This window comes from Coregonus clupeaformis, chromosome 19 (assembly GCF_020615455.1).
Source record: "Coregonus clupeaformis isolate EN_2021a chromosome 19, ASM2061545v1, whole genome shotgun sequence".
In the NCBI taxonomy this organism is placed as follows: domain Eukaryota; kingdom Metazoa; phylum Chordata; class Actinopteri; order Salmoniformes; family Salmonidae; genus Coregonus; species Coregonus clupeaformis.
In genome coordinates, this window is record NC_059210.1 from 56085366 (window position 1) to 56112768 (window position 27403).

Consider the following 27403-nt stretch of genomic DNA (forward strand, 5'->3'; position numbering starts at 1 on the left):
GCATGTGGGTGAAGTGGGCGCTCAGAGATGATAGACTAGTTTCCCACTAGTAATTACCAGTTGGAGGGGCGTTCAAGTGACATTTTCACAGGCACTTAACCCTAATTGTGCATGTAAGGCGCTCTGGATAGAAACATCTGCTAAATGACTAAAATGTATGTGGTAAATACCATCTTCCCACTTGGTTATGAACATAGCAGTATAGGTCTTTTTTCGCATGCATGGATTGGTCAGTCTTGCAGACAGACAGAAAGACAGACATTGACTGCAACAATATTTTTTTACAACTTCTTATTTATGACACTGCAAATCAAGGACAGAAAAGCACATCTCCATTTCAACAAAATTAAATAAGCACTGTTGTGTTATAGCAATGCATAGGCATATGCCACATTTAGGTTGGTAGTCCAAAGTGACCCATAGAACAGAATATCAAAAAAACAAAAATACATAAAATGTGGTTTAGTCTTGAGGCAAACATGAATCTCCTTTATGCTGGTCCATTAGAAGGGCTTGATGATGTTTTGGATTTCCCATTTTTGGCCAGTGCATTTCTCAACCACAAGTTTCTGTTTCTGTATTTCTAAACATCTTTTTGTTTGTCTGTTCTTGAGTTCTTTGCCCTGGAAAAAGATACATATTTTAATGCTTTTCAACAGTGGACCTCTTTGGCAAAAATGAAATAATGTAGGGGTGTATACAGTATAGGAAAGAACTGCCTATATCTGTATTAGGAGTATATTGAGTTGAGTGTCTACGGTGATCTGCACCTGCGTAAAGTCCCAGTGAATGCCCATGCCCTTCTGCACAGCCTCGTTACAGTCGTACAGATCAGGAACAGTGTCTTCCCCACTGTCAGCCAAACACCTGTTGTCATTGTACTTGTGGGACTTTAGGCCACCAATGTAAAGCTCCCCATTACTGTGGTAGTAGGTGTGCTGAACAATCAAACAAATAAAGATGGGGCGTTAAATCTTCCCTTGAATACAGAGCAAAGTTAGTTAACTGCAACAGTAAGAGACAGGATTGTAAGGAGTTACCTGTGGGCCATAGTTGAAGCAGTCGAAGGCTATGGGTGTATGACCAGGATAAATTCCTTGATCTATACATATGTTTGCATCCAAGTTCTTCATCTACAAGTAGGAGAGACAAATATTAAGCAAGGGATGACATACTTTATCAAATGTGCTCATAATCTGGATAAATAGACAGGTATTCAAACCTACAATTTAAAAACTACAGTTTAAAACATACAACCACACACACAAAAGTATTGTAAAAAACGCACCCCTCCATAGGCCAGGATGTTGTCCCATGTGTCCAACTGAGGATACACATTGTCCAGGTACCACTTGAAGGGCTTACATTTCAGCTTTTCTCTGAGCTCCTTTCTCTCTGACACATCACCGATATCTATTCCATGATCCTATTGTTGAGTGTGATTATGGATTATTTGTTGTATCCCGCAAAATTGTTGTATTATCAACATATCAAATTATGTAATAAATAAAAAGCTTGCAAAACTTCAATGGTTTTATGAGTCTCATGAAGGTAGAATTTGTGTTTTAAAAAAATAATTAAAAATAATAATAATAATAATAATAATAATTCGGTACGTTATCATAAGCTCATACCTTAATGGGAATGTTCCAGGCAAGATTGACATTATGTTTGTACTCATCCATCCAGATCGCTGCTGCCCTCAGTGCATTCCTCTTCATGGACATGCTCAGGTCAGGTGCGTAAGGCTTGTGGTTCCTCTCAATGTGGGCGATCTTAGAACAAGGCACTACCTCTATGCTTCCTCCACACAGCCACACCTGAAAAAGTATTATTATTTGTGGAGGACATTGCCAATTGTACTATTTAATGACCACAGAAAACAATGTTATCAAAAATATGAGATGTTCACAGAATCTGGTAAAAATAAGAATGGTGCATAATATTGTTGCTGCTCACCCGCACACCTAGCTCAACATTTTCCCCTCCATACACTTTCATTCCACCATCGAGGGCACCGATTTCTCCCAGGAATTTCCTGTCCACCACCATGATTCCCATGATAGAGGGACTCCTGATGACAGAGAAAGAGTTAAAATAAACACTATACTCACCCCACACACAACCACAAACATGTGGGTCTGACAGTGTGAGTGATTCCATTTGCCTGCTCAACATACTTTCCTGGCAGTGACGTGTCGTTGAGATGGTACCACTCCGGCCTGAAGGACTCATACATACACCACAGAGCCCAGTCAAAAGCATGGGCCGCTGGGACGTAATGGACAACTTCCAGGTCATAGTAATTCACCCTGTCAAACACAGGGGACACCACTACTGTCCGGTCTGCCTTGATACGAGTCAACAGAGGCTCCGCCCTGCAAGCACAGACAGCAGAGTCATGGAAAACAACTCACTGGCCCTGTTCCTATAGTTCAAAGACTGCTGAACTGTTCAAGGTGAGGGACAAGTTTCACAGATATTTAACTTGATGTGCAATACGGCAACTACTGGCACAGTAGCTATTTCAGAGACACTGTACATTCCTATATACTCTTACCACTCCTTGTGGACCTCAATGTGAGCGTCTAGAATGGCAACCACATCCGCAGTAGCAGCTCTCCACCCAGAGATGCGAGCTTGAGTTAAACCCAGTGATTCAACGTGTCTCACTCTGACCATGCGAAGCCCAGGATTCTGCTCCTTAATGGATTTGACATAGACATCCAGGTCCCCCTTCAGATCATCTGATTGGGTTTTTTAAAAAGGTAGGAAATTAGTATTTGATCCCCTGCTGATTTTGTACGTTTGCCCACTGACAAAGAAATGATCAGTCTATAATTTTAATGGTAGGTTCATTTGAACAGAATAACAACAAAAAAATCCAGAAAAACGCATGTCAAAAATGTTATAAATTGATTTGCATTTTAATGAGGGAAATAAGTATTTGACCCCCTCTCAATCAGAAAGATTTCTGTCTCCCAGGTGTCTGTTATACAGGTAACGAGTTGAGATTAGGAGCACACTCTTAAAGGGAGTGCTCCTAATCTCAGCTTGTTACCTGTATAAAAGACACCGGTCCACAGAAGCAATCAGATTCCAAACTCTCCACCATGGCCAAGACCAAAGAGCTCTCCAAGGATGTCAGGGACAAGATTGTAGACCTACACAAGGCTGGAATGGGCTACAAGACCATCGCCAAGCAGCTTGGTGAGAAGGTGACAACAGTTGGTGCGATTATTCGCAAATGGAATGGAAGAAACACAAAATAACTGTCAATCTCCCTCGGCCTGGGGCTCCATGCAAGATCTCACCTCGTGGAGTTGCAATGATCATGAGAACGGTGAGGAATCAGCCCAGAACTACACGGGAGGATCTTGTCAATGATCTCAAGGCAGCTGGGACCATAGTCACCAAGAAAACAATTGGTAACGCCGTGAAGGACTGAAATCCTGCAGCGCCCGCAAGGTCCCCCTGCTCAAGAAAGCACATATACAGGCCTGTCTGAAGTTTGCCAATGAACATCTGAATGATTCAGAGGAGAACTGGGTGAAAGTGTTGTGGTCAGATGAGACCAAAATTGAGCTCTTTGGCATCAACTCAACTCGCCGTGTTTGGAGGAGGAGGAATGCTGCCTATGACGCCAAGAACACCATCCCCACCGTCAAACATGGAGGTGGAAACATTATGCTTTGGGGATGTTTTTTTGCTAAGGGGACAGGACAACTTCACCGCATCAAAGGGACGATGGACGGCGCCATGTACCGTCAAATCTTGGGTGAGAACCTCCTTCCCTCAGCCAGGGCATTGAAAATGGGTCGTGGATTGGTATTCTAGCATGACAATGACCCAAAACACACGGCCAAGGCAACAAAGGAGTGGCTCAAGAAGAAGCACATTAAGGTCCTGGAGTGGCCTAGCCAGTCTCCAGACCTTAATCCCATAGAAAATTTGTGGAGGGAGCTGAAGGGTCGAGTTGCCAAACGTCAGCCTCGAAACCTTAATGACTTGGAGAAGATCTGCAAAGAGGAGTGGGACAAAATCCCTCCTGAGATGTGTGCAACCCTGGTGGCCAACTACAAGAAACGTCTGACCTCTGATTGCCAACAAGGGTTTTGCCACCAAGTACTAAGTCATGTTTTGCAGAGGGGTCAAATACTTATTTCCCTCATTAAAATGCAAATCAATGTATACAATTTTTGACATGCGTTTTTCTGGATTTTTTTGTTGGTATTCTGTCTCTCACTGTTCAAATAAACCTACCATTAAAATTATAGACTGATCATGTCTTTGTCAGTGGGCAAACGTACAAAATCAGCAGGGGATCAAATACTTTTTTCCCCTCACTGTACTCATACAAAAGCTGTCAGTATAGTTTGGTGAGACGTACCATTGGAGCTGTGGTCATCCACCAGAATGATCTCTCTCAGCAGGTGTTCAGGGGTTCGGTCGATGATGCTGCGGATGGCTCGTTTAATGATAGACAGGGCCTCGTCCAGGTAGATCAACACCACAGCAATACTGGGCAGGTCCTTGGGGTACTTCTTCTGCAAACATCTGTTGAAGCAAACTAACCATCAGTTACACTCCTCATTGGTATATTAAAGGGATACTTCAGGATTTTGGCAATGAAGCCCTTGATCGACTTCCCCAGAGTCAGGTGAACTCACGGACACCATTATTTTGTTTCTGCATCCAGCATGAAGGAAGTTAGAGGTAGATTCACAAGCCAATGCTAACTAGCACTAGTTAGCAACTTCCTTCAAACTGCATGCAGAGACATAACAATGGTATCCATGAGTTCATCCGACTCTGGGGAAGTAGATAAAGGGCTTCATTGCCAAAATCCTTAAGTATTCCTTTAATACAAATTATGTCTTGATCTTGAAGTTCAGTAACATGCAATACTGAAGCCACATCTCGTTACCATTGTAGACAGATTCAAAGGCATAGATACTGTACATATCCCATGATACAGTACTTCCTTTCTGGTTTACAGCTGAATAATCGTTATGGTGCATGAAAGAAGGAATGTAACAACAGACAAGCGATAGGGTGAGTGAGCGAGAGAAACATTAAAAGGTTGAAAAAAAACGGCGTTAGAGAATCATTACTTTACTTGGATTCACGTGTGTCTGGTAGCTCTCGGTTGAGAGGCAGACGATCGCTGAGGAAAACATTGTAGCCATATTTCTCAAACAAAGCTTGTGCCGCCTCCTGATCCTCCTCCGATAGATTCTCTCCCCAGCCCTGAAACAATGGAGAGTTGAGGAACAGTTGGGAAGTCTTTGGCGCCTCCTGCTGGGGCTTGGGCTTCTGTTCATCTTGTTCTCTCTGCTCTGGCTGCGAATTGGCCGGAGCTGCCACAACTTTCTGGTCTTTAAATCTCTCGCTTTCATCCACAAGCATTTTCTGAATGGCATCCTGCTTTTGTTCCAAGTTTTTGAACAAATCGTCTGAGATAAAGACAAAAAAAGTAGGTTTTATCCCAATTTAAACACAGAAATAGCTCTCTATTACACATTTACAGTTGCTTTGTGAAAATGTATAAAGTAGTATAAATATCTTCATTCACATATTTAATATACCAGTGCTGAACAGATAATAGCGTTGTCTTCCAATCAATATATATTAAAAGCACAGTCACACTTTCTTTCACATGTATAAGTTAAATAGCCAACATGTATTTTAATATAACAAAAAGTCAGCGACACTAATAATTTTAATGAATATGTATTCATAAATAATTGATAAACTATTAATAAATAAGTATGTAATTTATATAAAAGTTATTGTGATATATTTTGCCCTAAGAGTTGTGCAAGGTTGGTAGAATTGTATTCACAACTGTAATGCCCGCGACAGGTACTTCCACCAAGTATTAACTCTGGGGTGTGAAGACATACACAATCAAGACATTTATTTTTTAAACATTTTCTATAATAATTTTTCACTTTCAAAATGCAGAGTAGGTTGTGTAGATCTGTTGGGTGGAAAATCGAATATAAACCCTTTTTAGATTGAACTTTAAAGCAGCAAACTATGAAGACTGTGCAATGCGTATTTAGACTCACTATAGCGACTGCATGGTAGGAACTCTGACCAGACATCCTCATAGGCCTACCTATGTTATTTGTAAACATTTAAGCATTTATAATATAGAAAGGTATTTATAAACATTTATAATGGTTAATTCATTAGTTATTGCATGCTCAGTAAAAAAAAATAAAAAAAACATGTTTTGGGGGATTACACAATTTTTGGGGGTTACACAATTTTATGGTAGGCTAAACATATTAGTCACTAATTCTTAGTTAATAAGTGTGTATATAAGTATCTTATAAGGACTTTATTTTGTCTTATTAGCCATATTAGGACAATAACCTAATCTTTAGCCAAAATAAAGATAATGTAAAATAGGGACCTTGTAGCAGTCGTAAGGGCATGACTGTAAGTCGCTTTGGATAAAAGTGTCTGCTAAATGGCATATTATATATTTATATTATTATATTATAGGAAATCAGCAGAAGGTTTAGTAGGTTGAGGTATTTACAAGTCTGGGAGATCCAATGTTAGGTACATATAAGCCCCTTGGCCCCTCCCAGGACCGCAATTATCCAATTGGCAATTACAACCAATAAGATGGCTCTACGACGTAAGTCAATTTCCACATTCATTGTTACATGGCAAGTTCTACTTAATCATTACATCGCCATTCATAAATAGACTCCAAAGCCTGGCGCGCAGGCCACGTATCTTATTTCTATGCGCACTGAGGCGCGCTCCTATTACGCACAAACAGAATGACAGACAAAACGTAGCTATGACACAACGCGGGAAATATGAACAAAGGAAACCATTAATTGAATGAAATAAACAGCACTTCTATCTCGTGAATGTTGCGATGAATCTGTGCACCGAAACAACGATTCACTCCTGAGTAGAGACAACGGTAAATTACCTCATTTTTCATGTGGAACGGAAAGCCTACGGAAATACCTTTCCAAACAAACATTTATTCGACACTAGATTAGGCGTAGGCACAGTAAATTATAATACTGGCAAAACAGCAATATATACATTTTGAAAAAATGATTTACTACCTATAGGGAAACAAACGCTCGAAACAAATAAAGTATTAGTATTTATAGAGCAAGCTACACAAGAAACAGATTTAGGGTGCCTTCGTAAATTCACTCTGGCTATCTACTCCGATTTCAGAGCACTTGTCTGAGTGCCAGAGCGAAGAATAACTGATGAATTTACAAACCCACCCTTAGTATATGCTGGCTCAATGTGAAACTAAAGAGTTTATCAGAGTCCAACACGTGTAGGCCTATGGGTCCGCACAGCAGAGTTCTAGAATATAAATAAAGCCAGTGTCATGTGTTCCCTATAAAGTGTTACAAAAACAAATCCATGTAGCCTATAATTTTTCCTTATGAATTTATACTTTATCCAAAAGACACATCTTGAATTGAATTAACATTCAAGAAAGCTGACTTACTCACAGACTTTGTTGATGTTGCTTTCCAAGTCAGAAAATCTTCTAACAATGTCAATAGTTTTGGCCTCAGTAGGCCTCTCATCTGTCTTTTTGTCCATTCCATTCCTCAAAATCACTGATATAAAGCTGAGGAATAAAATACTTCCTAAAACTAATAGAGGCTTTACCCACATAGACCTCATATATATTATTTGCATGATTCCGTTTTTAATGGCATAGTCAATGCAACAGAACCGGTGTGATGATATAACTCGAGACGTTGGTATTGTGAAGACAATACAAGCATTTATTTCAAAGAGCGCTCCGTAAGCCACGCCCCATAGCTAGGCATATTGCACTGGACACGTTTTAATTCTTTAGAGTCTAAGACGTTGGGGGAGGAGCTGACATATGGCATGTTTTTTAAAGATGGTCATACTATGGATTATTTAGCTATTTGATTTGGAATTTTAGGGCCCCTTTAGGTATAAAAAAATATATATAATACAATTATTTGATAAAATATTGATTTTGGCCTTTACTACTAAAGCACATAGAAACGCATTGAATAACAAATGCATAAATGGCAAAAAGGACAGTCAAAAAATAAATCATAAGAAACAAGGTTTTGAAGTGTCTGTCCTAAATCTAGGAGATATAAAAAAAAACTCAGGAAATATACATTTTTTACACATATTTAACCCCTTTTCTTGCTTCCTTTCATTTTTTAAAACATGTACCGTTTCAGATGCGGTGGATTGAGATGCATCCAATGCAAAAAAACAACAACAGATATCTGTAGTTCAAACTGAAGGATTTTGATGCGTATTTTTAAAAATGTAATTTAGATTGACGCACCAGTACGAAAAAAGCCTCTCATTTTACAATGGGTCCGCCGTGGCTCTGTGTACCCTAGTTATGCTAATATAGTTGAGACCAGTGTATTGCAGTTACCCTAGTTATGCTAATATAGTTGAGACCAGTGTATTGCAGTTAATTTCGTCTTTGATTTAATAAGTAAAATATATTTGAGTAGTAAATTGGGAAACAACAACTAGTCCAAGACATTTCGCAACAGAACATACCATTTATTGGGATCATCTGGATGAGCTTGTTGACAAAACAAACCATGGAATGCCTTTTCACACTGAGATTTATTTGTCCAAGGTCCGCGGTGGGTTTCTGTAAACTATGCATTTATATTGGAGACAGGTTTATATCAGTGAATGCCATCTATTAATTTACTGTTATAGTATTTCTAAGTAACAGCCATATAGCAGCCAGGGAAACTTTTATGTTCTCACTTTATGATAGAACATTCAGATTTTTCCCCATGGCTATGGTGCGCTTTACCTGAATTGTTAGGATTTTCTTGTGATCACAACAAAACTACTTATTTTGCTCAAATAGAGATTTATTTGAAGAGATGGGCCTGGTTGTGAATAGAACATTCCGTTTTCTGCCGAGTGTGGCGCTGTTTACCGCAGTTTTCTGGATGACTTTGTGACCAGAACAAAACTATTTATTTTACTCAACTAGAGATTTAAATAAATTGTTTATTTGAAAAGATGGGCCTGACTGACATGAAAAATACATTAAGGGGACATTATCCACAGAGGCTGATTATCTTTCTGCACATGGGCAATTCCATGGTAACAGAATTGTGCTGAGACTGAGAAGTTTAACAAACCATATCTACAAGGACTACTTATAACAATTTACATTGGTCCTCCCGAGTGGCGCAGCGGTCTAAGACATTGCATCACAGTGCTTTAGATGTCACTACAGCACTGGGTTCGAGCCCAGGCTGTGTCACAGCCGGCTGTGACCGGGAGACCCATGAGGCGGCGCACAATTGGCTAAGCGTTGTCCGGGTTAGATGAGGGTTTGGCCAGACGAGATTTCCTTGTATAGCGACTCCTTGTGGTGGGCTGGTCGCCAGCTGAACAGGGTTTCCTCCGAGACATTGGTGTGGCTGGCAAAGAACCAGTGCGGTTTGTCAGGGTCATGTTTCGGAGCACTCTCCCAAGTCCGTCTCCCCTTCCGGGGCCTGAGGCTGAGGCTCTAGGACCGCGACTGAGAACACCCTGGCCTGATACCTGGACGTGCCTGGCCCCCCTCTACCTGCCTGTTACTGCCTCCACTGGGTCTTTCTCCCCCTCAAGACACAATCACTGGCGTTCAGGACACACCTGCAGCCCCCGCAAGGCGGGTGGGGGGCCCACGAGCTCGGTCATCAATGTCTTTTTTTTCTTTAATAAATCATTTTGACAGTAACCCTCCAAAAAGTCATTCATAAACCTTTTTAATTTCCATATGTATAGGAAGCTAGGGGTGCACATTTAGGTTTTTGCCCTAGCACTACACAGCTGATTCAAATAACCAACTCATCATCAAGATTTTATCATTTGAATCAGCTGTGTAGTGCTAGGGCAAAAACCAAAACGTGCACCTAGGAGGGGCCCCAGGACTGAGTTTGGAAAACCCTGTTCCAGATAGTAGCTCATATCCCGCTTAAGGTCTTATTAGGGATAAGCTGTTTTCATGCACCTTTGATATCCTGCTCACAAGTAGCCATGAATAAACAGAATATTCCTAATTTAAATTAATATGGGTAAAATGGAATAGTCACTGAAATCTGGACACTGACTGTAGGTAGGCCTATATCCTCTAACATGTAGCCTAACATAATATGAACTCCTGCAGAATTCTGCATTTCTTGCACTAAAATGATACAATAAATGTTATTTTTCCCGGGAATAGGATAAATATTACTTATTTCTTTAAGCATCGCTTGAGAAAATGCGAATATAAGTTATCTTTGACACTGTTTGGCAAGCAGTCAGTATTTCAACCACATAAAATATGCATCCAAGACGAACTGAAGTAATCGTTTTCTCAGCTTTTCATTTCCTTAAAACCGGTCAAACTGATGACATTTGGACATTTTGTAAGGGAACAATCTTTCCACTGTTTTGGAGTTATTGAGTTTTCTCCCGGGTTCATAAACAAAACTTTACCGGCGTTAACTACATTACTTATGCATTCATTCTATCAGGGGCGCAACTTTCACTGGGGACGAGGGGGACATTCTGCCCCACATTTTTGCCCCCCCCCCCCCCAGTTTTATCATTGGAATGTGATTAAAAAACGAGGCAACGGTGTGCTTTAGGACCATGCGGATGCCTCCGAGCGGTCAGGAAGGCTGTTTGGAGTGTTTATCCGACTGGATAATATGTCCCCCCCACTTCTAAAACCAAAGTTGCGCCTCTGCATTCTATCCATGTAAGACATTATTCTGGTGAGCACTACTTCATTTAGTCTTCTAGGGCAGTGTTTTTTAACCGGGGTTAAGCGTACCCCTAGGGGTACGTCGGCAGTCCCCAGGGGGTAGGTGGGAAGATGTGTAAAAATTTGAAGAAAAAAATGGCCTAGCCAGTCTCCAGACCTGAAACCAATATAACATCTTTGGAGGGAGCTGAAAGTCTGTATTGCCCAGCGACAGCCCCGAAACCTGAAGGATCTGGAGAAGGTCTGTATGGAGGAGTGGGCCAAAATCCCTGCTGCAGCGTGTGCAAACCTGGTCAAGACCTACAGGAAACGTATGATCTCTGTAATTGCAAACAGAGGTTTCTGTACCAAATATTAAGTTCTGCGTTTCTGATGTATCAAATACTTATGTCATGCAATAAAATGCAAATTAATTACTTAAAAATCATACAATGTGATTTTCTGGATTTTTGTTTTAGATTCCGTCTCTTACAGTTGAAGTGTACCTATGATAAAAATTACAGACCTCTACATGCTTTGTAAGTAGGAAAACCTGCAAAATCGGCAGTGTATCAAATACTTGTTCTAAAAAAAGTATTTAGTCAGCCACCAATTGTGCAAGTTCTCCCACTTAAAAAGATGAGAGAGGCCTGTAATTTTCATCATAGGTACACGTCAACTATGACAGACAAAATGAGGGAAAAAAATCCAGAAAATCACATTGTAGGATTTTTTATGAATTTATTTGCAAATTATGGTGGAAATAAGTATTTGGTCACCTACAAACAAGCAAGATTTCTGGCTCTCACAGACCTGTAACTTCTTCTTTAAGAGGCTCCTCTGTCCTCCACTCGTTACCTGTATTAATGCCACCTGTTTGAACTTGTTATCAGTATAAAAGACACCTGTCCACAACCTCAAAAAGTCACACTCCAAACTCCACTATGGCCAAGACCAAAGAGCTGTCAAAGGACACCAGAAACAAAATGGTAGACCTGCACCAGGCTGGAAAGACTGAATCTGCAATAGGTAAGCAGCTTGGTTTGAAGAAATCAACTGTGGGAGCAATTATTAGGAAATGGAAGACATACAAGACCACTGATAATCTCCCTCGATCTGGGGCTCCACGCAAGATCTCACCCCGTGGGGTCAAAATGATAACAAGAACGGTGAGCAAAAATCCCAGAACCACACGGGGGGACCTAGTGAATGACCTGCAGAGAGCTGGGACCAAAGTAACAAAGCCTACCATCAGTAACACACTACGCCGCCAGGGACTCAAATCCTGCAGTGCCAGACGTGTCCCCCTGCTTAAGCCAGTACATGTCCAGGCCCGTCTGAAGTTTGCTAGAGTGCATTTGGATGATCCAGAAGAGGATTGGGAGAATGTCATATGGTCAGATGAAACCAAAATAGAACTTTTTGGTAAAAACTCAACTCGTCGTGTTTGGAGGACAAAGAATGCTGAGTTGCATTTAAAGAACACCATACCTACTGTGAAGCATGGGGGTGGAAACATCATGCTTTGGGGCTGTTTTTCTGCAAAGGGACCAGGACGACTGATCCGTGTAAAGGAAAGAATGAATGGGGCCATGTATCGTGAGATTTTGAGTGAAAACCTCCTTCCATCAGCAAGGGCATTGAAGATGAAACGTGGCTGGGTCTTTCAGCATGACAATGATCCCAAATACACCGCCCGGGCAACGAAGGAGTGGCTTCGTGAGAAGCATTTCAAGGTCCTGGAGTGGCCTAGCCAGTCTCCAGATCTCAACCCCATAGAAAATCTTTGGAGGTAGTTGAAAGTCTGTGTTGCCCAGCGACAGCCCCAAAACATCACTGCTCTAGAGGAGATCTGCATGGAGGAATGGGCCAAAATACCAGCAACAGTGTGTGAAAACCTTGTGAAGACTTACAGAAAACGTTTGACCTGTGTCATTGCCAACAAAGGGTATATAACAAAGTATTGAGAAACTTTTGTTATTGACCAAATACTTATTTTCCACCATAATTTGCAAATAAATTCATAAAAAATCCTACAATGTGATTTTCAGGAAAAAAAAATCTCATTTTGTCTGTCATAATTGACGTGTACCTATGATGAAAATTACAGGCCTCTCTCATCTTTTTAAGTGGGAGAACTTTGGTGGCTGACTAAATACTTTTTTCCCCCACTGTATATACACTACCAGTCAAAGGTTTGGACATACCTACTCATTCAAGGGTTTTTCTTTATTTGTAAACATTTTTACAATGTAGAATAATAGTGAAGACATCAAAACTATGAAATAACACATATGGAATCATGTAGTAACCAAAAAAGTGTTAAACAAATCAAAATATATTTTATATTTGAGATTCTTCAAATAGCCACCCTTTGCCTTGATGACAGCTTTGCACATTTGGCATTCTCTCAACCAGCGTCATGAGGTAGTCACCTGGAATGCATTTCAATTAACAGGTGTGCCTTGTTAAAAGTTAATTTGTGGAATTTCTTTCCTTCTTAATGCATTTTGTGGTATAAATATTTAACTCAAATCTCTCTCAAAAAACCAGAGCTTGTGAATTCAGAATATACTTTATTAAAGCGTAACAAAGCCGAGCTGGTCCATGGAGCAACTGCTTGCCCTGACCCGGAGCTCTCCTTTTATACAGACACAAATGCATAGTCATGCTTATACAACCTACACAGTTACTCCATTATATGTACATGATTAACATCCTTCGGTGTCACATGTTGTTTACTCACGAGGGCTACGTGCGCTTCTCTAAATGGGGCCTCTGTCACTTATCTCATTATATTGGTGGCGTGACTCAATAAATTATATACATACGTACGTTAAAGAACAATCACACTCTGTATTGACTATATTCACTATCCAGGCATGCATCCGGAGTACAAAGTATCAATCATGTTCATTCTGTTTTACCCTTATCATTTCATAACATTAACAACACATAATCATAACATCATTTCATTATAAAACATCAATTAATACTTAAACATGGTTTACACATGTCATGTCCATAACATACATTTAAGCCTTTCCCAACAGCCATCCTCCAAGGACCCTGAGCCACTATGGTTTTTCCTTGTGACTATGTGCATGTAGCTATGTGTGTCAGGTCATAAGCACAAACAAGTGATAACACTAGTTCCATTGTTACTCCAATCTCCACACAGCCACAACGAGATGTTTTATCTCCATCACATGTCATTGACATACCCAGACCAGCTGCGGGGAGTTAGAGGGAACCATTCTTTATCAGAAGCACAGCATTTGCACTAAAGAAATGTCCCTGCTCTGTTTTAACCCTTTAATTGGTTCTTAATCCATAAATATTTAAGGCATATAGGCGTTTCATTCTACAACATATGTACTCGAAAATCATCCATAGTTTGAGCCAATCAGTTGTGTTGTGACAAGGTAGGGGGGGGTATACAGAAGATGGTATTTTACCAAATAGGGCTAAGTCCATATTATAGCAAGAACAGCTCAAATAAGCAAAGAGAAATGACAGTCCATCAATACTTTAAGACATGAAGGTCAGTCAATATGGAACATTTCAAGAACTTTGAAAGTTTCTTCAAGTGCAGTCGCAAAAACCATCAAGCGCTATGATGAAACTGGTTCTCATGAGGACCGCCACAGGAATGGAAGACCCAGAGTTACCTCTGCTGCAGAGGACACATTCATTAGAGTTACCAGCCTCAGAAATTGCAACCCAAATAAATGCTTCACAGAGTTCAAGTAACAGACACATCTCAACATCAACTGTTCAGAGGGGACTGTGTGAATCAGGCCTTCATGGTCGAATTGCTGCAAAGAAACCACTACTAAGGGACACCAATAAGAAGAAGAGACCTGCTTGGGCCAAGAAACACGAGTAATGGACATTAGACCGGTGGGAATGTGTCATTTGGTCTGATGAGTCCAAATTTGAGATTTTAGGTTCCAACCAACGTGTCTTTGTGAGACGCGGTGTGGGTGAACGGATGATCTCCGCATGTGTAGTTCCCACCATAAAGCATGGAGGAGGTGGTGTTATGGTGTGGGGGTGCTTTGCTGGTGACACGGTCTGTGATTTATTTAGAATTCAAGGCACACTTAACCAGCATGGCTACCACAGCATTATGCAGTGATATGCCATCCCATCTGGTTTGGGCTTAGTGGGACTATCATTTGTTTTTCAACAGGGCAATGACCCAACACACCTCCAGGCTGTGTAAGGGCTATTTTACCAAGAAGGAGAGTGATGGAGTGCTGCATCAGATGACCTGGCCTCCACAATACCCCAACCTCAACCCAATTGAGATGGTTTGGGATGAGTCGGACGGCAGAGTGAAGGAAAAGCAGCCAACAAGTGCTCAGCATATGTGGGAACTCCTTCAGGAAGGTTGGAAAAGTATTATAGGTGAAGCTGGTTGAGAGAATGCCAAGAGTGTGCAAAGCTGTCATCAATACTTTTTTGGTTACTACATGATTCCATGTGTGTTATTTCATTGTATTGATGTCTTCTCTATTATTCTACAATGTAAAAAATAGTCAAAATAAAGAAAAATCCTTGAATGAGTAGGTGTGTCCAAACTTTTGACTGGTACTGTATGTATATACAGCTGTGGAAAAAATTAAGAGACCACTGCAAATTCTTCTTAAATCAGCATCTCTACATGTATGACAACCATTCCATTCCAGTGTCTGTTGAATTCCAACACAGGCACACCTCATTCTACTGAATTAGGTACTGATTAGGTGATCACCTGAACCAAATCTTATTTAATGAGGAAAATTATAAAAACCACTGCTGTGGTCATCACTATCCTCTTGCAATAGGACCAGCTTGGTGGTAAAAACAGTGCTAATAGTACCTCAAAAGTAATATTCATCAAAAAATAACTATTGACCATGCCAAAAGAGTTGAAAAGGAAAGTTGAGTGAGGAAAATAAAGGTTCAATTCTGGCTTTACTGGCAGAGGGATACAGTGAGCGTCAGGTTGCTTCCATCCTTAAAATGTCAAAGACGGCGGTTCATAAGAACAAGGTCAAGCAGCAGACATTGGGGACAACAAAGCTACAGACCGGCAGAGGGCGAAAATGACTCTCTACTGACCGGGATGACCGCCAACTCATTCGAATGTCACTCAACAACCATAGGATGACATCAAGTGACCTACAAAAAGAATGGGAAACGGCAGCTGGGGTGAAGTGCACGGCCAGGACGGTTCGAAACAGGCTCCTAGGGGCAGGGCTGAAGTCGTGCAAAGCTAGAAAAAAGTCCTTTATCAATGAGAAGCAAAGAAGAGCCAGGCTGAGGTTGTAAAAGACCATAAGGATTGGACCGTAGAGGACTGGAGTAAGGTCATCTTCTCTGATGAGTCCAATTTTCAGCTTTGCCCAACACCTGGTCGTCTAATGGTTAGACAGAGATCTGGAGAGGCCTACAAGCCACAGTGTCTCGCACCCACTGTGAAATTTGGTGGAGGATCGGTGATGATCTGGGGGTCCTTCAGCAAGGCTGGAATCGGGCAGATTTGTCTTTGTGAAGGACGCATGAATCAAGCCACGTACAAGGTTGTCCTGGAAGAAAACGTGCTTCCTTTTGCTCTGACATTGTTCCCCAACTCTGAGGATTGGTTTTTCCAGCAGGACAATGCGCCATGCCACACAGCCAGGTCAATCAAGGTGTGGATGGAGGACCACCAGCTCAAGACCCTGTCATGGCCAGCCTAATCTCCAGACCTGAACCCCATTGAAAACTTCTGGAATGTGATCAAGAGGAAGATGGATGGTCACAAGCCATCAAACAAAGCCGAGCTGCTTGAATTTTTGCGCCAGGAGTGGCATAAAGTCACCCAACACCAATGTGAAAGACTGGTGGAGAGCATGCCAAGACGCATGAAAGCTGTGATTGAAAATCAGGGTTATTCCACCAAATATTGATTTCTGAACTCTTCCTAAGTTAAAACATTACTATTGTGTTGTTTAAAAATGAACTAACTTATTTTCTTTGCATTATTCGAGGTGTGACAACACTGCATCTGTTTTTTTATTTTGACCAGTTGTCATTTTCTGCAAATAAATGCTCTAAATGACAATCTTTTTTTTGGGAATTTGGGAGAAATGTTGTCAGTAGTTTATAGAATAAAACAAAAATGTTATTTCTACCCAAACACATACCTATAAATAGTAAAACCAGAGAAACTGATAATTTTGCAGTGGTCTCTTAATTTTTTCCATAGCTGTATATATATACAGTCGGGAAAAAATGTATTTAGTCAGCCACCAATTGTGCAAGTTCTCCCACTTAAAAAGATGAGAGAGGCCTGTAATTTTCATCATAGGTACACGTCAACTATGACAGACAAAATGAGAAAAAAAAATCCAGAAAATCACATTGTAGCATTTTTGTGAATTTATTTGCAAATGATGGTGGAAAATAAGTATTTGGTCAATAACAAAAGTTTCTAAATACTTTGTTATATACCCTTTGTTGGCAATGACACAGGTCAAACGTTTTCTGTAAGTCTTCACAAGGTTTTCACACACTGTTGCTGGTATTTTGGCCCATTCCTCCATGCAGATCTCCTCTAGAGCAGTGATGTTTTGGGGCTGTCGCTGGGCAACACGGACTTTTAACTCCCCTCCAAAGATTTTCTATGGGGTTGAGATCTGGAGACTGGCTAGGCCACTCCAGGACCTTGAAATGCTTCTTACGAAGCCACTCCTTCGTTGCCCGGGCGGTGTGTTTGGGATCATTGTCATGCTGAAAGACCCAGCCACGTTTCATCTTCAATGCCCTTGCTGATGGAAGGAGGTTTTCACTCAAAATCTCACGATACATGGCCCCATTCATTCTTTCCTTTACACGGATCAGTCGTCCTGGTCCCTTTGCAGAAAAACAGCCCCAAAGCATGATGTTTCCACCCCCATGCTTCACAGTAGGTATGGTGTTCTTTGGATGCAACTCCGCATTCTTTGTCCTTCAAACACGACGAGTTGAGTTTTTACCAAAAAGTTCTATTTTGGTTTCATCTGACCATATGACATTCTCCCAGTCCTCTTCTGGATCATCCAAATGCACTCTAGCAAACTGCAGATGGGCCTGGACATGTACTGGCTTAAGCAGGGGGACACGTCTCGCACTGCAGGATTTGAGTCCCTGGCGGCGTAGTGTGTTACTGATGGTAGGCTTTGTTACTTTGGTCCCAGCTCTCTGCAGGTCATTCTATAGGTCCCCCCGTTTTTGCTCACCGTTCTTGTGATCATTTTGACCCCACGGGGTGAGATCTTGCGTGGAGCCCCAGATCGAGGTAGATTATCAGTGGTCTTGTATGTCTTCCATTTCCTAATAATTGCTCCCACAGTTGATTTCTTCAAACCAAGCTGCTTACCTATTGCAGATTCAGTCTTCCCAGCCTGGTGCAGGTCTACAATTTTGTTTCTGGTGTCCTTTGACAGCTCTTTGGTCTTGGCCATAGTGGAGTTTGGAGTGTGACTGTTTGAGGTTGTGGACAGGTGTCTTTTATACTGATAACAAGTTCAAACAGGTGCCATTAATACAGGCAACGAGTGGAGGACAGAGGAGCCTCTTAAAGAAGAAGTTACAGGTCTGTGAGAGCCAGAAATCTTGCTTGTTTGTAGGTGACCAAATACTTATTTTCCACCATAATTTGCAAATAAATTCATAAAAAATCCTACAATGTGATTTTCTGGAGAAAAAAAATCTCAATTTGTCTGTCATAGTTGACGTGTACATATGGTGAAAATTACAGGCCTCTCTCATCTTTTTAAGTGGGAGAACTTGCACAATTGGTGGCTGACTAAATACTTTTTTCCCCCCACTGTATATATATATATATATATATACACACAGTGAGGGAAAAAAGTATTTGATCCCCTGCTGATTTTGTACGTTTGCCCACTGACAAAGACATGATCAGTCTATAATTTTAATGGTAGGTTTATTTGAACAGTGAGAGACAGAATAACAACAACAAAAAATCCAAAAAAACGCATGTCAAAAATGTTATAAATTGATTTGCATTTTAATGAGGGAAATAAGTATTTGACCCCTCTGCAAAACATGATTTAGTACTTGGTGGCAAAACCCTTGTTGGCAATCACAGAGGTCAGACGTTTCTTGTAGTTGGCCACCAGGGTTGCACACATGTCAGGAGGTATTTTGTTCCACTCCTCTTTGCAGATCTTCTCCAAGTCATTAAGGTTTCGAGGCTGACGTTTGGCAACTCAAACCTTCAGCTCCCTCCACAAATTTTCTATGGGATTAAGGTCTGGAGACTGGCTAGGCCACTCCAGGACCTTAATGTGCCTCTTCTTGAGCCACTCCTTTGTTGCCTTGGCCGTGTGTTTTGGGTCATTGTCATGCTGGAATACCCATCCACGACCCATTTTCAATGCCCTGGCTGAGGGAAGGAGGTTCTCACCCAAGATTTGACGGTACATGGCCCCGTCCATCGTCCCTTTGATGCGGTGAAGTTGTCCTGTCCCCTTAGCAGAAAAACACCCCCAAAGCATAATGTTTCCACCTCCATGTTTGACGGTGGGGATGGTGTTCTTGGGGTCATAGGCAGCATTCCTCCTCCTCCAAACACGGCGAGTTGAGTTGATGCCAAAGAGCTCGATTTTGGTCTCATCTGACCACAACACTTTCACCCAGTTCTCCTCTGAATCATTCAGATGTTCATTGGCAAACTTCAGACGGCCCTGTATATGTGCTTTCTTGAGCAGGGGGACCTTGCGGGCGCTGCAGGATTTCAGTCCTTCACGGCGTAGTGTGTTACCAATAGTTTTCTTGGTGACTATGGTCCCAGCTGCCTTGAGATCATTGACAAGATCCTCCCGTGTAGTTCTGGGCTGATTCCTCACCGTTCTCATGATCATTGCAACTCCACGAGGTGAGATCTTGCATGGAGCCCCAGGCTGAGGGAGGTTGACAGTTCTTTTGTGTTTCTTCCATTTGCGAATAATCGCACCAACTGTTGTCACCTTCTCACCAAGCTGCTTGGCGATGGTCTTGTAGCCCATTCCAGCCTTGTGTAGGTCTACAATCTTGTCCCTGACATCCTTGGAGAGCTCTTTGGTCTTGGCCATGGTGGAGAGTTTGGAATCTGATTGATTGATTGATTGCTTCTGTGGACAGGTGTCTTTTATACAGGTAACAAGCTGAGATTAGGAGCGCTCCCTTTAAGAGTGTGCTCCTAATCTCAGCTCGTTACCTGTATAAAAAGACACCTGGGAGCCAGAAATCTTTCTGATTGAGAGGGGGTCAAATACTTATTTCCCTCATTAAAATACAAATCAATTTATAACATTTTTGACATGTGTTTTTCTGGATTTTTTTGTTGTTATTCTGTCTCTCACTGTTCAAATAAACCTTCCATTAAAATTATAGACTGATCATTTCTTTGTCAGTGGGCAAACGTACAAAATCAGCAGGGGATCAAATACTTTTTTCCCTCACTGTATATATATTTATTTTTTAAATTTTGGCTTGCCTGTTTTGCATGTTATTTTTGCAGTTTGCAAACAATGTAAAAAATAAAATAAAAATCATTGAGTTAATAAAGCTGCATACAAACATGGTCTCTTTTTTGCTTTATTGAGTAAGGCCACTCCAAAATGCAGGTGTTTCAGGCTAGCTCAGTGCTTTCTGTTGTGGTGGGGCAGCCAGCGGAAAATATGGAGCGTAGGTGTTAGTAATGTTCTTTAGTTGCGCCGTGATTGGCTCAGTGTTCTGTCACTCATGGGGACATTACGTCACCGCCATGTCTAAGGGTAGAGCTCGAAAGTTCAAGCCCCTTTGGTGCTGCCATAGAGTTACATTAGAAGTTTGAAATCTGACTTCAGTGAGTTCAAGACAACTGGGAACTCGGGAAAAACGAGCTCCGACTGGGAAAATACGTTTTGAACGGTCATCCAACTCGGAATTGTAAATCCGGAACTCAGGCCTCTTTCTAGAGCTACGACCTGATGATCACTGACATCATCATGATTCAACTTTTTTTTTTCTCCAGAGTTCCCAGTTGTCTTGAAAGCACCATCAATTCAAAGAATGCCAGACTTTGATGACAAAGTTTGCTGACAAGATTTGCCCACAAAGAACCGTCACAATACCTTCCTGTTCAAGTGAGCACAGCACAACAAAAATGTATTATATGCTGCTGTATAAATGATGTAATATGCCAGGGAGATATGTATACTGTAGCTAAGAAAGTAATACTAAGTGTATGTTGTGTAGTAAGCTGTTAGTAGCCCATGTGCCTCACCCTAATAATTTGGTATATTTTCCCCTCACTGTTCTGACTTGGTAGTGCACATGTAGCCTATAACCTGTTTTAGAGAAATGTAATCATTTAATATTGTAAGAGCTTTCATTGTCTGCTTATTTGCCCCCTTTATTTATCCTACTGTTCTGACTTGGTGTACAGGGAGGACATTGTAAGAACGGCCCATGTGTTCTGAATTCTGTCGCTGGACATTTCAAAAGTGCTGAACAAATAGTTATATTGACTACGTCCGTCCTAGCTCGCTTATTAATGTCTTAATCGAAATTACGAATTATCTTATCCGCTTGTCGTCCCCTTATGCCATAGTTTGTACATCTCAATTGTCAGTAGAAACTATATTTGTTTAAGCAAGTCAGCCATATCAGCTATGTTTTTTTTGAAAGGCAGTAAATTAGGTTGAATGAACTGTTTTGCTGCCAGACAAGGCTCCGCTGATAGCCAGGTGTAGCTGTGGTAAGGTGTTGGGACTGCTGTTGGGACTCTGCTGTTGGAACAGCATTATGTAATGCAGTGCCTTAGACTGAGTGGCGCAGCGGTCTAAGGCACTGCATCTCAGTGCTTGAGGCATGACTACAGACCCCCTGGTTCGATTCCAGGCTGTATCACAACCGGCTGTGATTGGGAGTCCCATAGGGCGGCGCACAATTGGCCCAGCGTCGTCCGGGTTTGGCCGGTGTAGGCCGTCATTGTAAATAAGAATTTGTTCTTAACTGACTTGCCTAGTTAAATAAAGGTAAAATAAAATGTATGCCCTAACAGTTTGTGGGCACCGTATGTCACCGTTATAATGCAATTAATGTATTGTGTTGTGTTGTGTAGTGGCTTTGCTGGCATGCATCCCACATTTTTTGTTTTGTTTGCCCCACCAAGATTTACATGCTAAAATCGCCACTGCTATTTATACACTTTTTAATAAAAATTACACTTCAAATAGCCTAATGCTGCGTTTAGACAAGGGATGCAAAAACCGTCATACCAGTCGGCATAGCGGGACAAGAAAGCAACAAAGATATGGAACGCCATTTGGATCTTTGCGTGTCAAAAAAGATACATGTCAAATAACATAATTCTATTATAGATGTTGTGTGTGCTGAATTTGCACGTGCAAGCCAAGCGCCACAACTACGATCAGTAGCACTGTCAATGCTGTACAAAAAAAACAAGTCTGCAAACAAGCACACACACGGGCCACAATGTGTTTACAATACCGCGTTGGTAATAAGGCATTATTTGTTCAACCGAATGGGAAAACGTCTGTGTGAGCATTTGAAATAAGAGCAGAATCAAACATATGTGCTAATATCTTTGATACAGATGTTATTTGAAACTTTAGCTTGGTATCATCCTAGCTAGCACCAATGCAACCAGCCTGAAAACAATGACCAGTAGAAACTGCAGTCATTTTCAATATTCTTAGCAATGATTTAGGAATCCATGTGAGTAAGTATTAGCTAGGTAACCACTTGTTGTTCTCCTATTGAAATTGAACTTCAGTTCACGAAAATAACTAGCTAGCCACCCACATAACCCTGTTGCCCAAAGCTAACGTTATAAGCTGCCAGCTAGCTTCATCTGGCCAGTGTTGCCAACTCCTCAGTAAGGAAAGTAGCTATTGGCTGTCCTAAAAGTCGCTAGAAGTCGCTAAATGACGTCATCACATAATTTGCATAATTGGCCATGTGCATGTAATTGTGATGGACGCTGTAGGAGAGAGGAATAACGTCGTGGGAGAGACAAAAAGTGAGTAAAAAACACCCTACATTTACATTAATGTAAGCCAGGGCGGGATCAGCCAGCGGCGGCTTCCCGCATGCGCAATTCATTTGCAGTCTGGACGTGGAGGGGTGAACATCTCCTGCTCTGACTGCAGCTGGGAGGGACTGCTGCGCGAGGACTGGGCCGCCTGTGAGTGCTTTGGGACGGGGGTGGCTTTGGAACGGGGGTGGGGCCCGCCCACGGCAGCACCCGCTACTCGTTGAGGGGCAGCACCCGCTGCTCGTTGAGAAGAGTAAGAACGGTCCGTGCTTTCACGTCAGAGTCTCCAAAAGTCTCCAATAACACCAGAAAAAGTCGCTAGATTTGTCGCTAGTCGCTTTTTTGAAAATGTGTCGCTAGAGGGGTCTGAAAACTCGCTAAATATAGCGACAAAGTCTCTACGTTGGCAACACTGCATCTGGTTAGTAAGGCTTGTATTTGTAAGTCGCTCTGGATAAGAGCGTCTGCTAAATGACGTAAATGTAAATGTAAATGCTTGACCAGACCGGGTTATGTGTTATGAAGCTAGCCACAATAAGGACTAGCCACAATAGTGGAATTTGCGGTTCGCCCTCAAAATAAAAGTCCCTCTTTGAAAGTGACGCAAATGGTTACAATTGGTGGAATCATGCCATATTTAGACTAGATAATGTTAAACAAGGTGGAGTGCTGGAATATGGAGCAATGAAATGGGGTATCAGTCTACTCGGTTACACCCACTGAACACAACTGTGAAGAGTTTACGCAAATATTAGCGTCGTAGCTCTTATTGCATGACTTTGGCTGTGGGAAATCACCTCCCCAGTCAGCCCATTGTAAGTTTTGACATTCATATTGCACTGTACATCCTTACCTACGGATTCGGGATCAATGAAATAGGGTATTAGTCTGTTCAGTACCCAAGTGCTCCTCAGAGTTATCAGACTCCAAAACATCCACGTTGTATTGTTTGTCCTCTGGAATAGTGTTCAATACACATTGTAGGTTGACTGGTACAATAAATGTGGCTCATTTCACAGTGGTTTCAGAGTCCCGCAATAAGAGCTACGACGCTAATGTTCTGTGCGTGTCACTGAGTAGACTGATACCCCATGTCATTGATCCACAATCCATAGGTAAGGCTGTACAGTGAAATAAGTATGCCGCCAATGCAATTATAAAGTCTAATGCATCCACTGTGTGATATCAGATTTGTCAAATTAACAAATTGTCTTTTGTTGAATTTATATAACATTCAAAACTCGTTTAGCATGATCTATTCTATTATGTCACTATTTGCATTCATTTGCATCACTTTCAATGAGAGACTTATTTTGAAGTCGAACCGCAAATTCAACTATTGTGGCTAATCCTTATTGTGTATAGCTTCACATAGGTGGGTCTGACCATCAATCAAATAACTGTTATATAAATGAGGGGTATTTTAGATGATAGCTAGCTAACTATAGCTACTGAAACAGATTGTCGTTTCGCTATGTTTTGGGGGAAGAACATTGTTTGCATCCATCAGCTAGCTAGCTTTTTTTATGACCAGCACTGTCCCAGAGCTTGGGGAAGTGTGTCTGCGTTCAAGTGCAGCAGCGGCAGATGCGCGAGACAAAACTTTACCAGCATCATAGCATACTGTAATGAAACAGGCAGGGAGCAGGTCTCGAACCCTCAACCTTCTAGCCCAAAAGCATACTCGCGTGGCAGAGTCGATATCCTCGCTTATAAACCCAGGGTCGTTACAATACGTATCGGTGAATCGATGTGACATATGAAATAGCCTCCAACACTCTACTCAGCAAATTGGATGTAGTCTATCACAGTGCCATCCGTTTTGTCTCCAAAGCCCCATACACTACCCACCACTGTGACCTGTACGCTCTTGTTGGCTGGTCCTCACTACATGTTCGTCGTCAAACCCACTGGCTCCAGGCCATCTATAAATCACTGCTAGGCAAATCCCCGCCTTATCTTAGCTCATTGGTCACCATAGCAGCACCCACCCGTAGTCTGCGCTCCAGCAGGTATATCTCACTGGTCATTCCCAAAGCCAACACCTCCTTTGGCCGCCATTCCTTCCAGTTCTCTGCTGCCAATGACTGGAACGAATTGCAAAAATCTCTGAAGCTGGAGACTCTTATCTCCCTCACTAACTTTAAGCATCAGTTGTCAGAGCACCTTACCGATCACTGCACCTGTACACAGCCCATCTGAAATTAGCCCACCCAACTACCTCATCCCTATATTGTTATTTATTTTGCTCTTTTGCACCCCAGTATCTCTATTTGCACATAATCTCTTGCACATCTAGCATTCCAGTGTTAATACTAATTGTAATTATTTTGCACTATAGCCTATTTATTGCCTTACCTCCATAACTTGCTACATTTGCACACACTGTATATATATTTTCTGTTGTATTTTTGACTTTATGTTTTGTTTTACCCCATATGTAACTCTGTGTTGTTGTTTTTATCGCACTGCTTTGCTTTATCTTGGCCAGGTCACAGTTGTAAATGAGAACTTGTTCTCAACTGGCTTACCTGGTTAAATAAAGGTGAAAAAAAATAAAATAATAATAACTACGTAAAATATTAATGAACATGTTCAATTATTATGTGACGTGCAGTCATATTCAAGTCCTGATTGGTCAAGAAGCTTATTTGACACATAGTGTTATTTGATGTGTATCTTTTTTGACACGCAAATATGGAACGCCGTTTGGGTCTTTGCGTGTCAAAAAAGATACACGTCAAATAACACTCAAAACGACAGCGTTTCATCACCTGTGGCAAAAATAAGTATTGAATTAATCTGTTTTGTGTATGAAAAAGTAAGTGTTTCCTGTTGGAATACCGATGATGTGTGATTTGAACAGATTTACTAAGCTATATTATATACATACTTTCTCCTGGTCTGCAGCCAGAGAGAGATGGTAGGCCTTGTCTTGAAGACGCCATATCTCCCGCATTTCCTCTAGAGACTGAAATCAATACAGGGACAGTAATAAATAAAGCCATTCTGCTTGTTAAGTTACAATGAGAATCCTATAACTAATATTATACTTTATAATTTGATGATAAAAGTGGAAAAGATAATTTAACATTCCAAACCTCTAGTGTCACTGAAGCTTGTGGTGAGGCAACAGGTAGGCCTATCTCCATAGGCAGAGTCTCTGCCTCAGAGGTTGTCTCCTTCCTTACAGTTTCCTTTAACATAAAAATAGAAGAAATCACTAGTTGCTCAAAAACTTTTACTTTTGTATACAGAGGGAAATCCAGTTTCTTTTCAAATTCATTACCTCTGGCATTTATCACGTGACATAATAAAGCTCAATCTATCGCACCCTTCCTAACACATAAACTATCAAATACCTTCTATCTTAAATACAGGGCAGACCTCCCTAGCCCAGCTGATTTGATTGCAGCTGAACACATGCTGTCCAGCTGTAGGGGAAGAGCCTCCTCCTGTCTTGTCTTAAAGGCCTCTACATTTGGATTCATCTGGGGGAATGTTTCCCCAAAACCTTAAAGAAGCTGCTCTCCTCCTGACTTTGATCTGCCTCACAGGATACTCTAAAGATACTAAGATATGGAAACATTATTTAAATCTAATAAAAAGTATCCTAATATACACAGGGAAACAGTCCATGATCTTTAAATCAGTAAAATAACCTTCAATAAGTCTGTTTAATCACAAGATAGATTCACATCTAGCTTACTCCCGAGTGGCGCAGCGGTCTAAGGCACTGCATCTCAGTGCTTGAGGCCTCACTACAGACCCCCTGGTTCGATTCCAGGCTGTATCACAACCGGCCTTGATTGGGAGTCCCATAGGGCGGCGCACAATTGGCCCAGTGTCGTCCAGGTTTGGCCGGTGTAGGCCGTCATTGTAAATAAGAATGTGTTCTTAGCTGACTTGCCTAGTTAAATAAAAAGGTAAATAAAAAAGCAGCTACCGTGCAGTGTGCGTCCTCGTGTACCTATCCTGTTCAGCTGCTGTATGGTAGGGTCAGCGATCAGGCAAACCCTAATTTATCAGACGGCTTCTCCCGGTTTGCCGCCTTTGGACAGCATTATTCCATCTCCTGAATGATTGAAATCTGATAGGTCGTGGTGCAAACGTTATAAAAGTGACAATAATGACACTCAGCATCAACGACGCCGCCCATTTACGCGCACCCCACGGTAGTTGCTGCTATCGTTAGCTAGCTAGTTAGTTCAGTCCAGTCCAATGATGCTTCATTTTCAAGCGATATTTGAAGAAAAAGTCAACGAAATCATAACACAACATAACAGCAATAGAAAGGCCTAGTTTACTGGAACGGACATACTGTTAAATAACAAACGATAACATAGCTAACGTTAGGTAGCTGTGCCGGTCAATGTTGACTTTTGCCAGGTAATCCCTACCAAAATGTATCCTACCTTTGAACCACCCGATCCTCCTGGGTGGTTGTGAAGGTGGTTGTACTTGGCTGGCAAAACTTAAAAAGCGGTCTCTCAAGTTGTCAAGGTTCGACATGACTTTTGTTGGTGATGATGAATGAGATGTTTTTCATATTGCTGGCTTCACATGCGACTTATTTGTGATTGGCC

At 41.5% G+C, this 27403-nt stretch overlaps 1 protein-coding gene across 4 annotated transcripts; it reads right to left on the reverse strand.

The window, feature by feature from the left end:
- Positions 1 to 294: 294 nt before the first annotated feature.
- Positions 295 to 27403, reverse strand: LOC121532306 (probable polypeptide N-acetylgalactosaminyltransferase 8). 4 transcript variants are annotated; one of them, XM_041838171.2, is made up of 14 exons: positions 27233 to 27403; positions 26180 to 26389; positions 25919 to 26014; positions 25711 to 25788; positions 5120 to 5456; positions 4391 to 4557; positions 2561 to 2747; positions 2181 to 2378; positions 1960 to 2074; positions 1635 to 1820; positions 1289 to 1426; positions 1041 to 1133; positions 771 to 938; positions 295 to 623 (listed from the first exon to the last, which is right to left on the reverse strand). In XM_041838171.2, exons 4-14 carry the CDS (start codon positions 25763 to 25765, stop codon positions 504 to 506), a joined length of 1764 nt encoding a protein of 587 aa, XP_041694105.1. In that variant the 5' UTR covers positions 25766 to 25788; positions 25919 to 26014; positions 26180 to 26389; positions 27233 to 27403; the 3' UTR covers positions 295 to 503. The 4 variants fall into 4 exon arrangements, with proteins under 4 accessions (XP_041694105.1, XP_041694104.1, XP_041694102.1 ...); XM_041838170.2 differs by lacking the exon at positions 26180 to 26389; XM_041838168.2 differs by lacking the exons at positions 25711 to 25788; positions 25919 to 26014; positions 26180 to 26389; positions 27233 to 27403 and adding an exon at positions 7512 to 7771.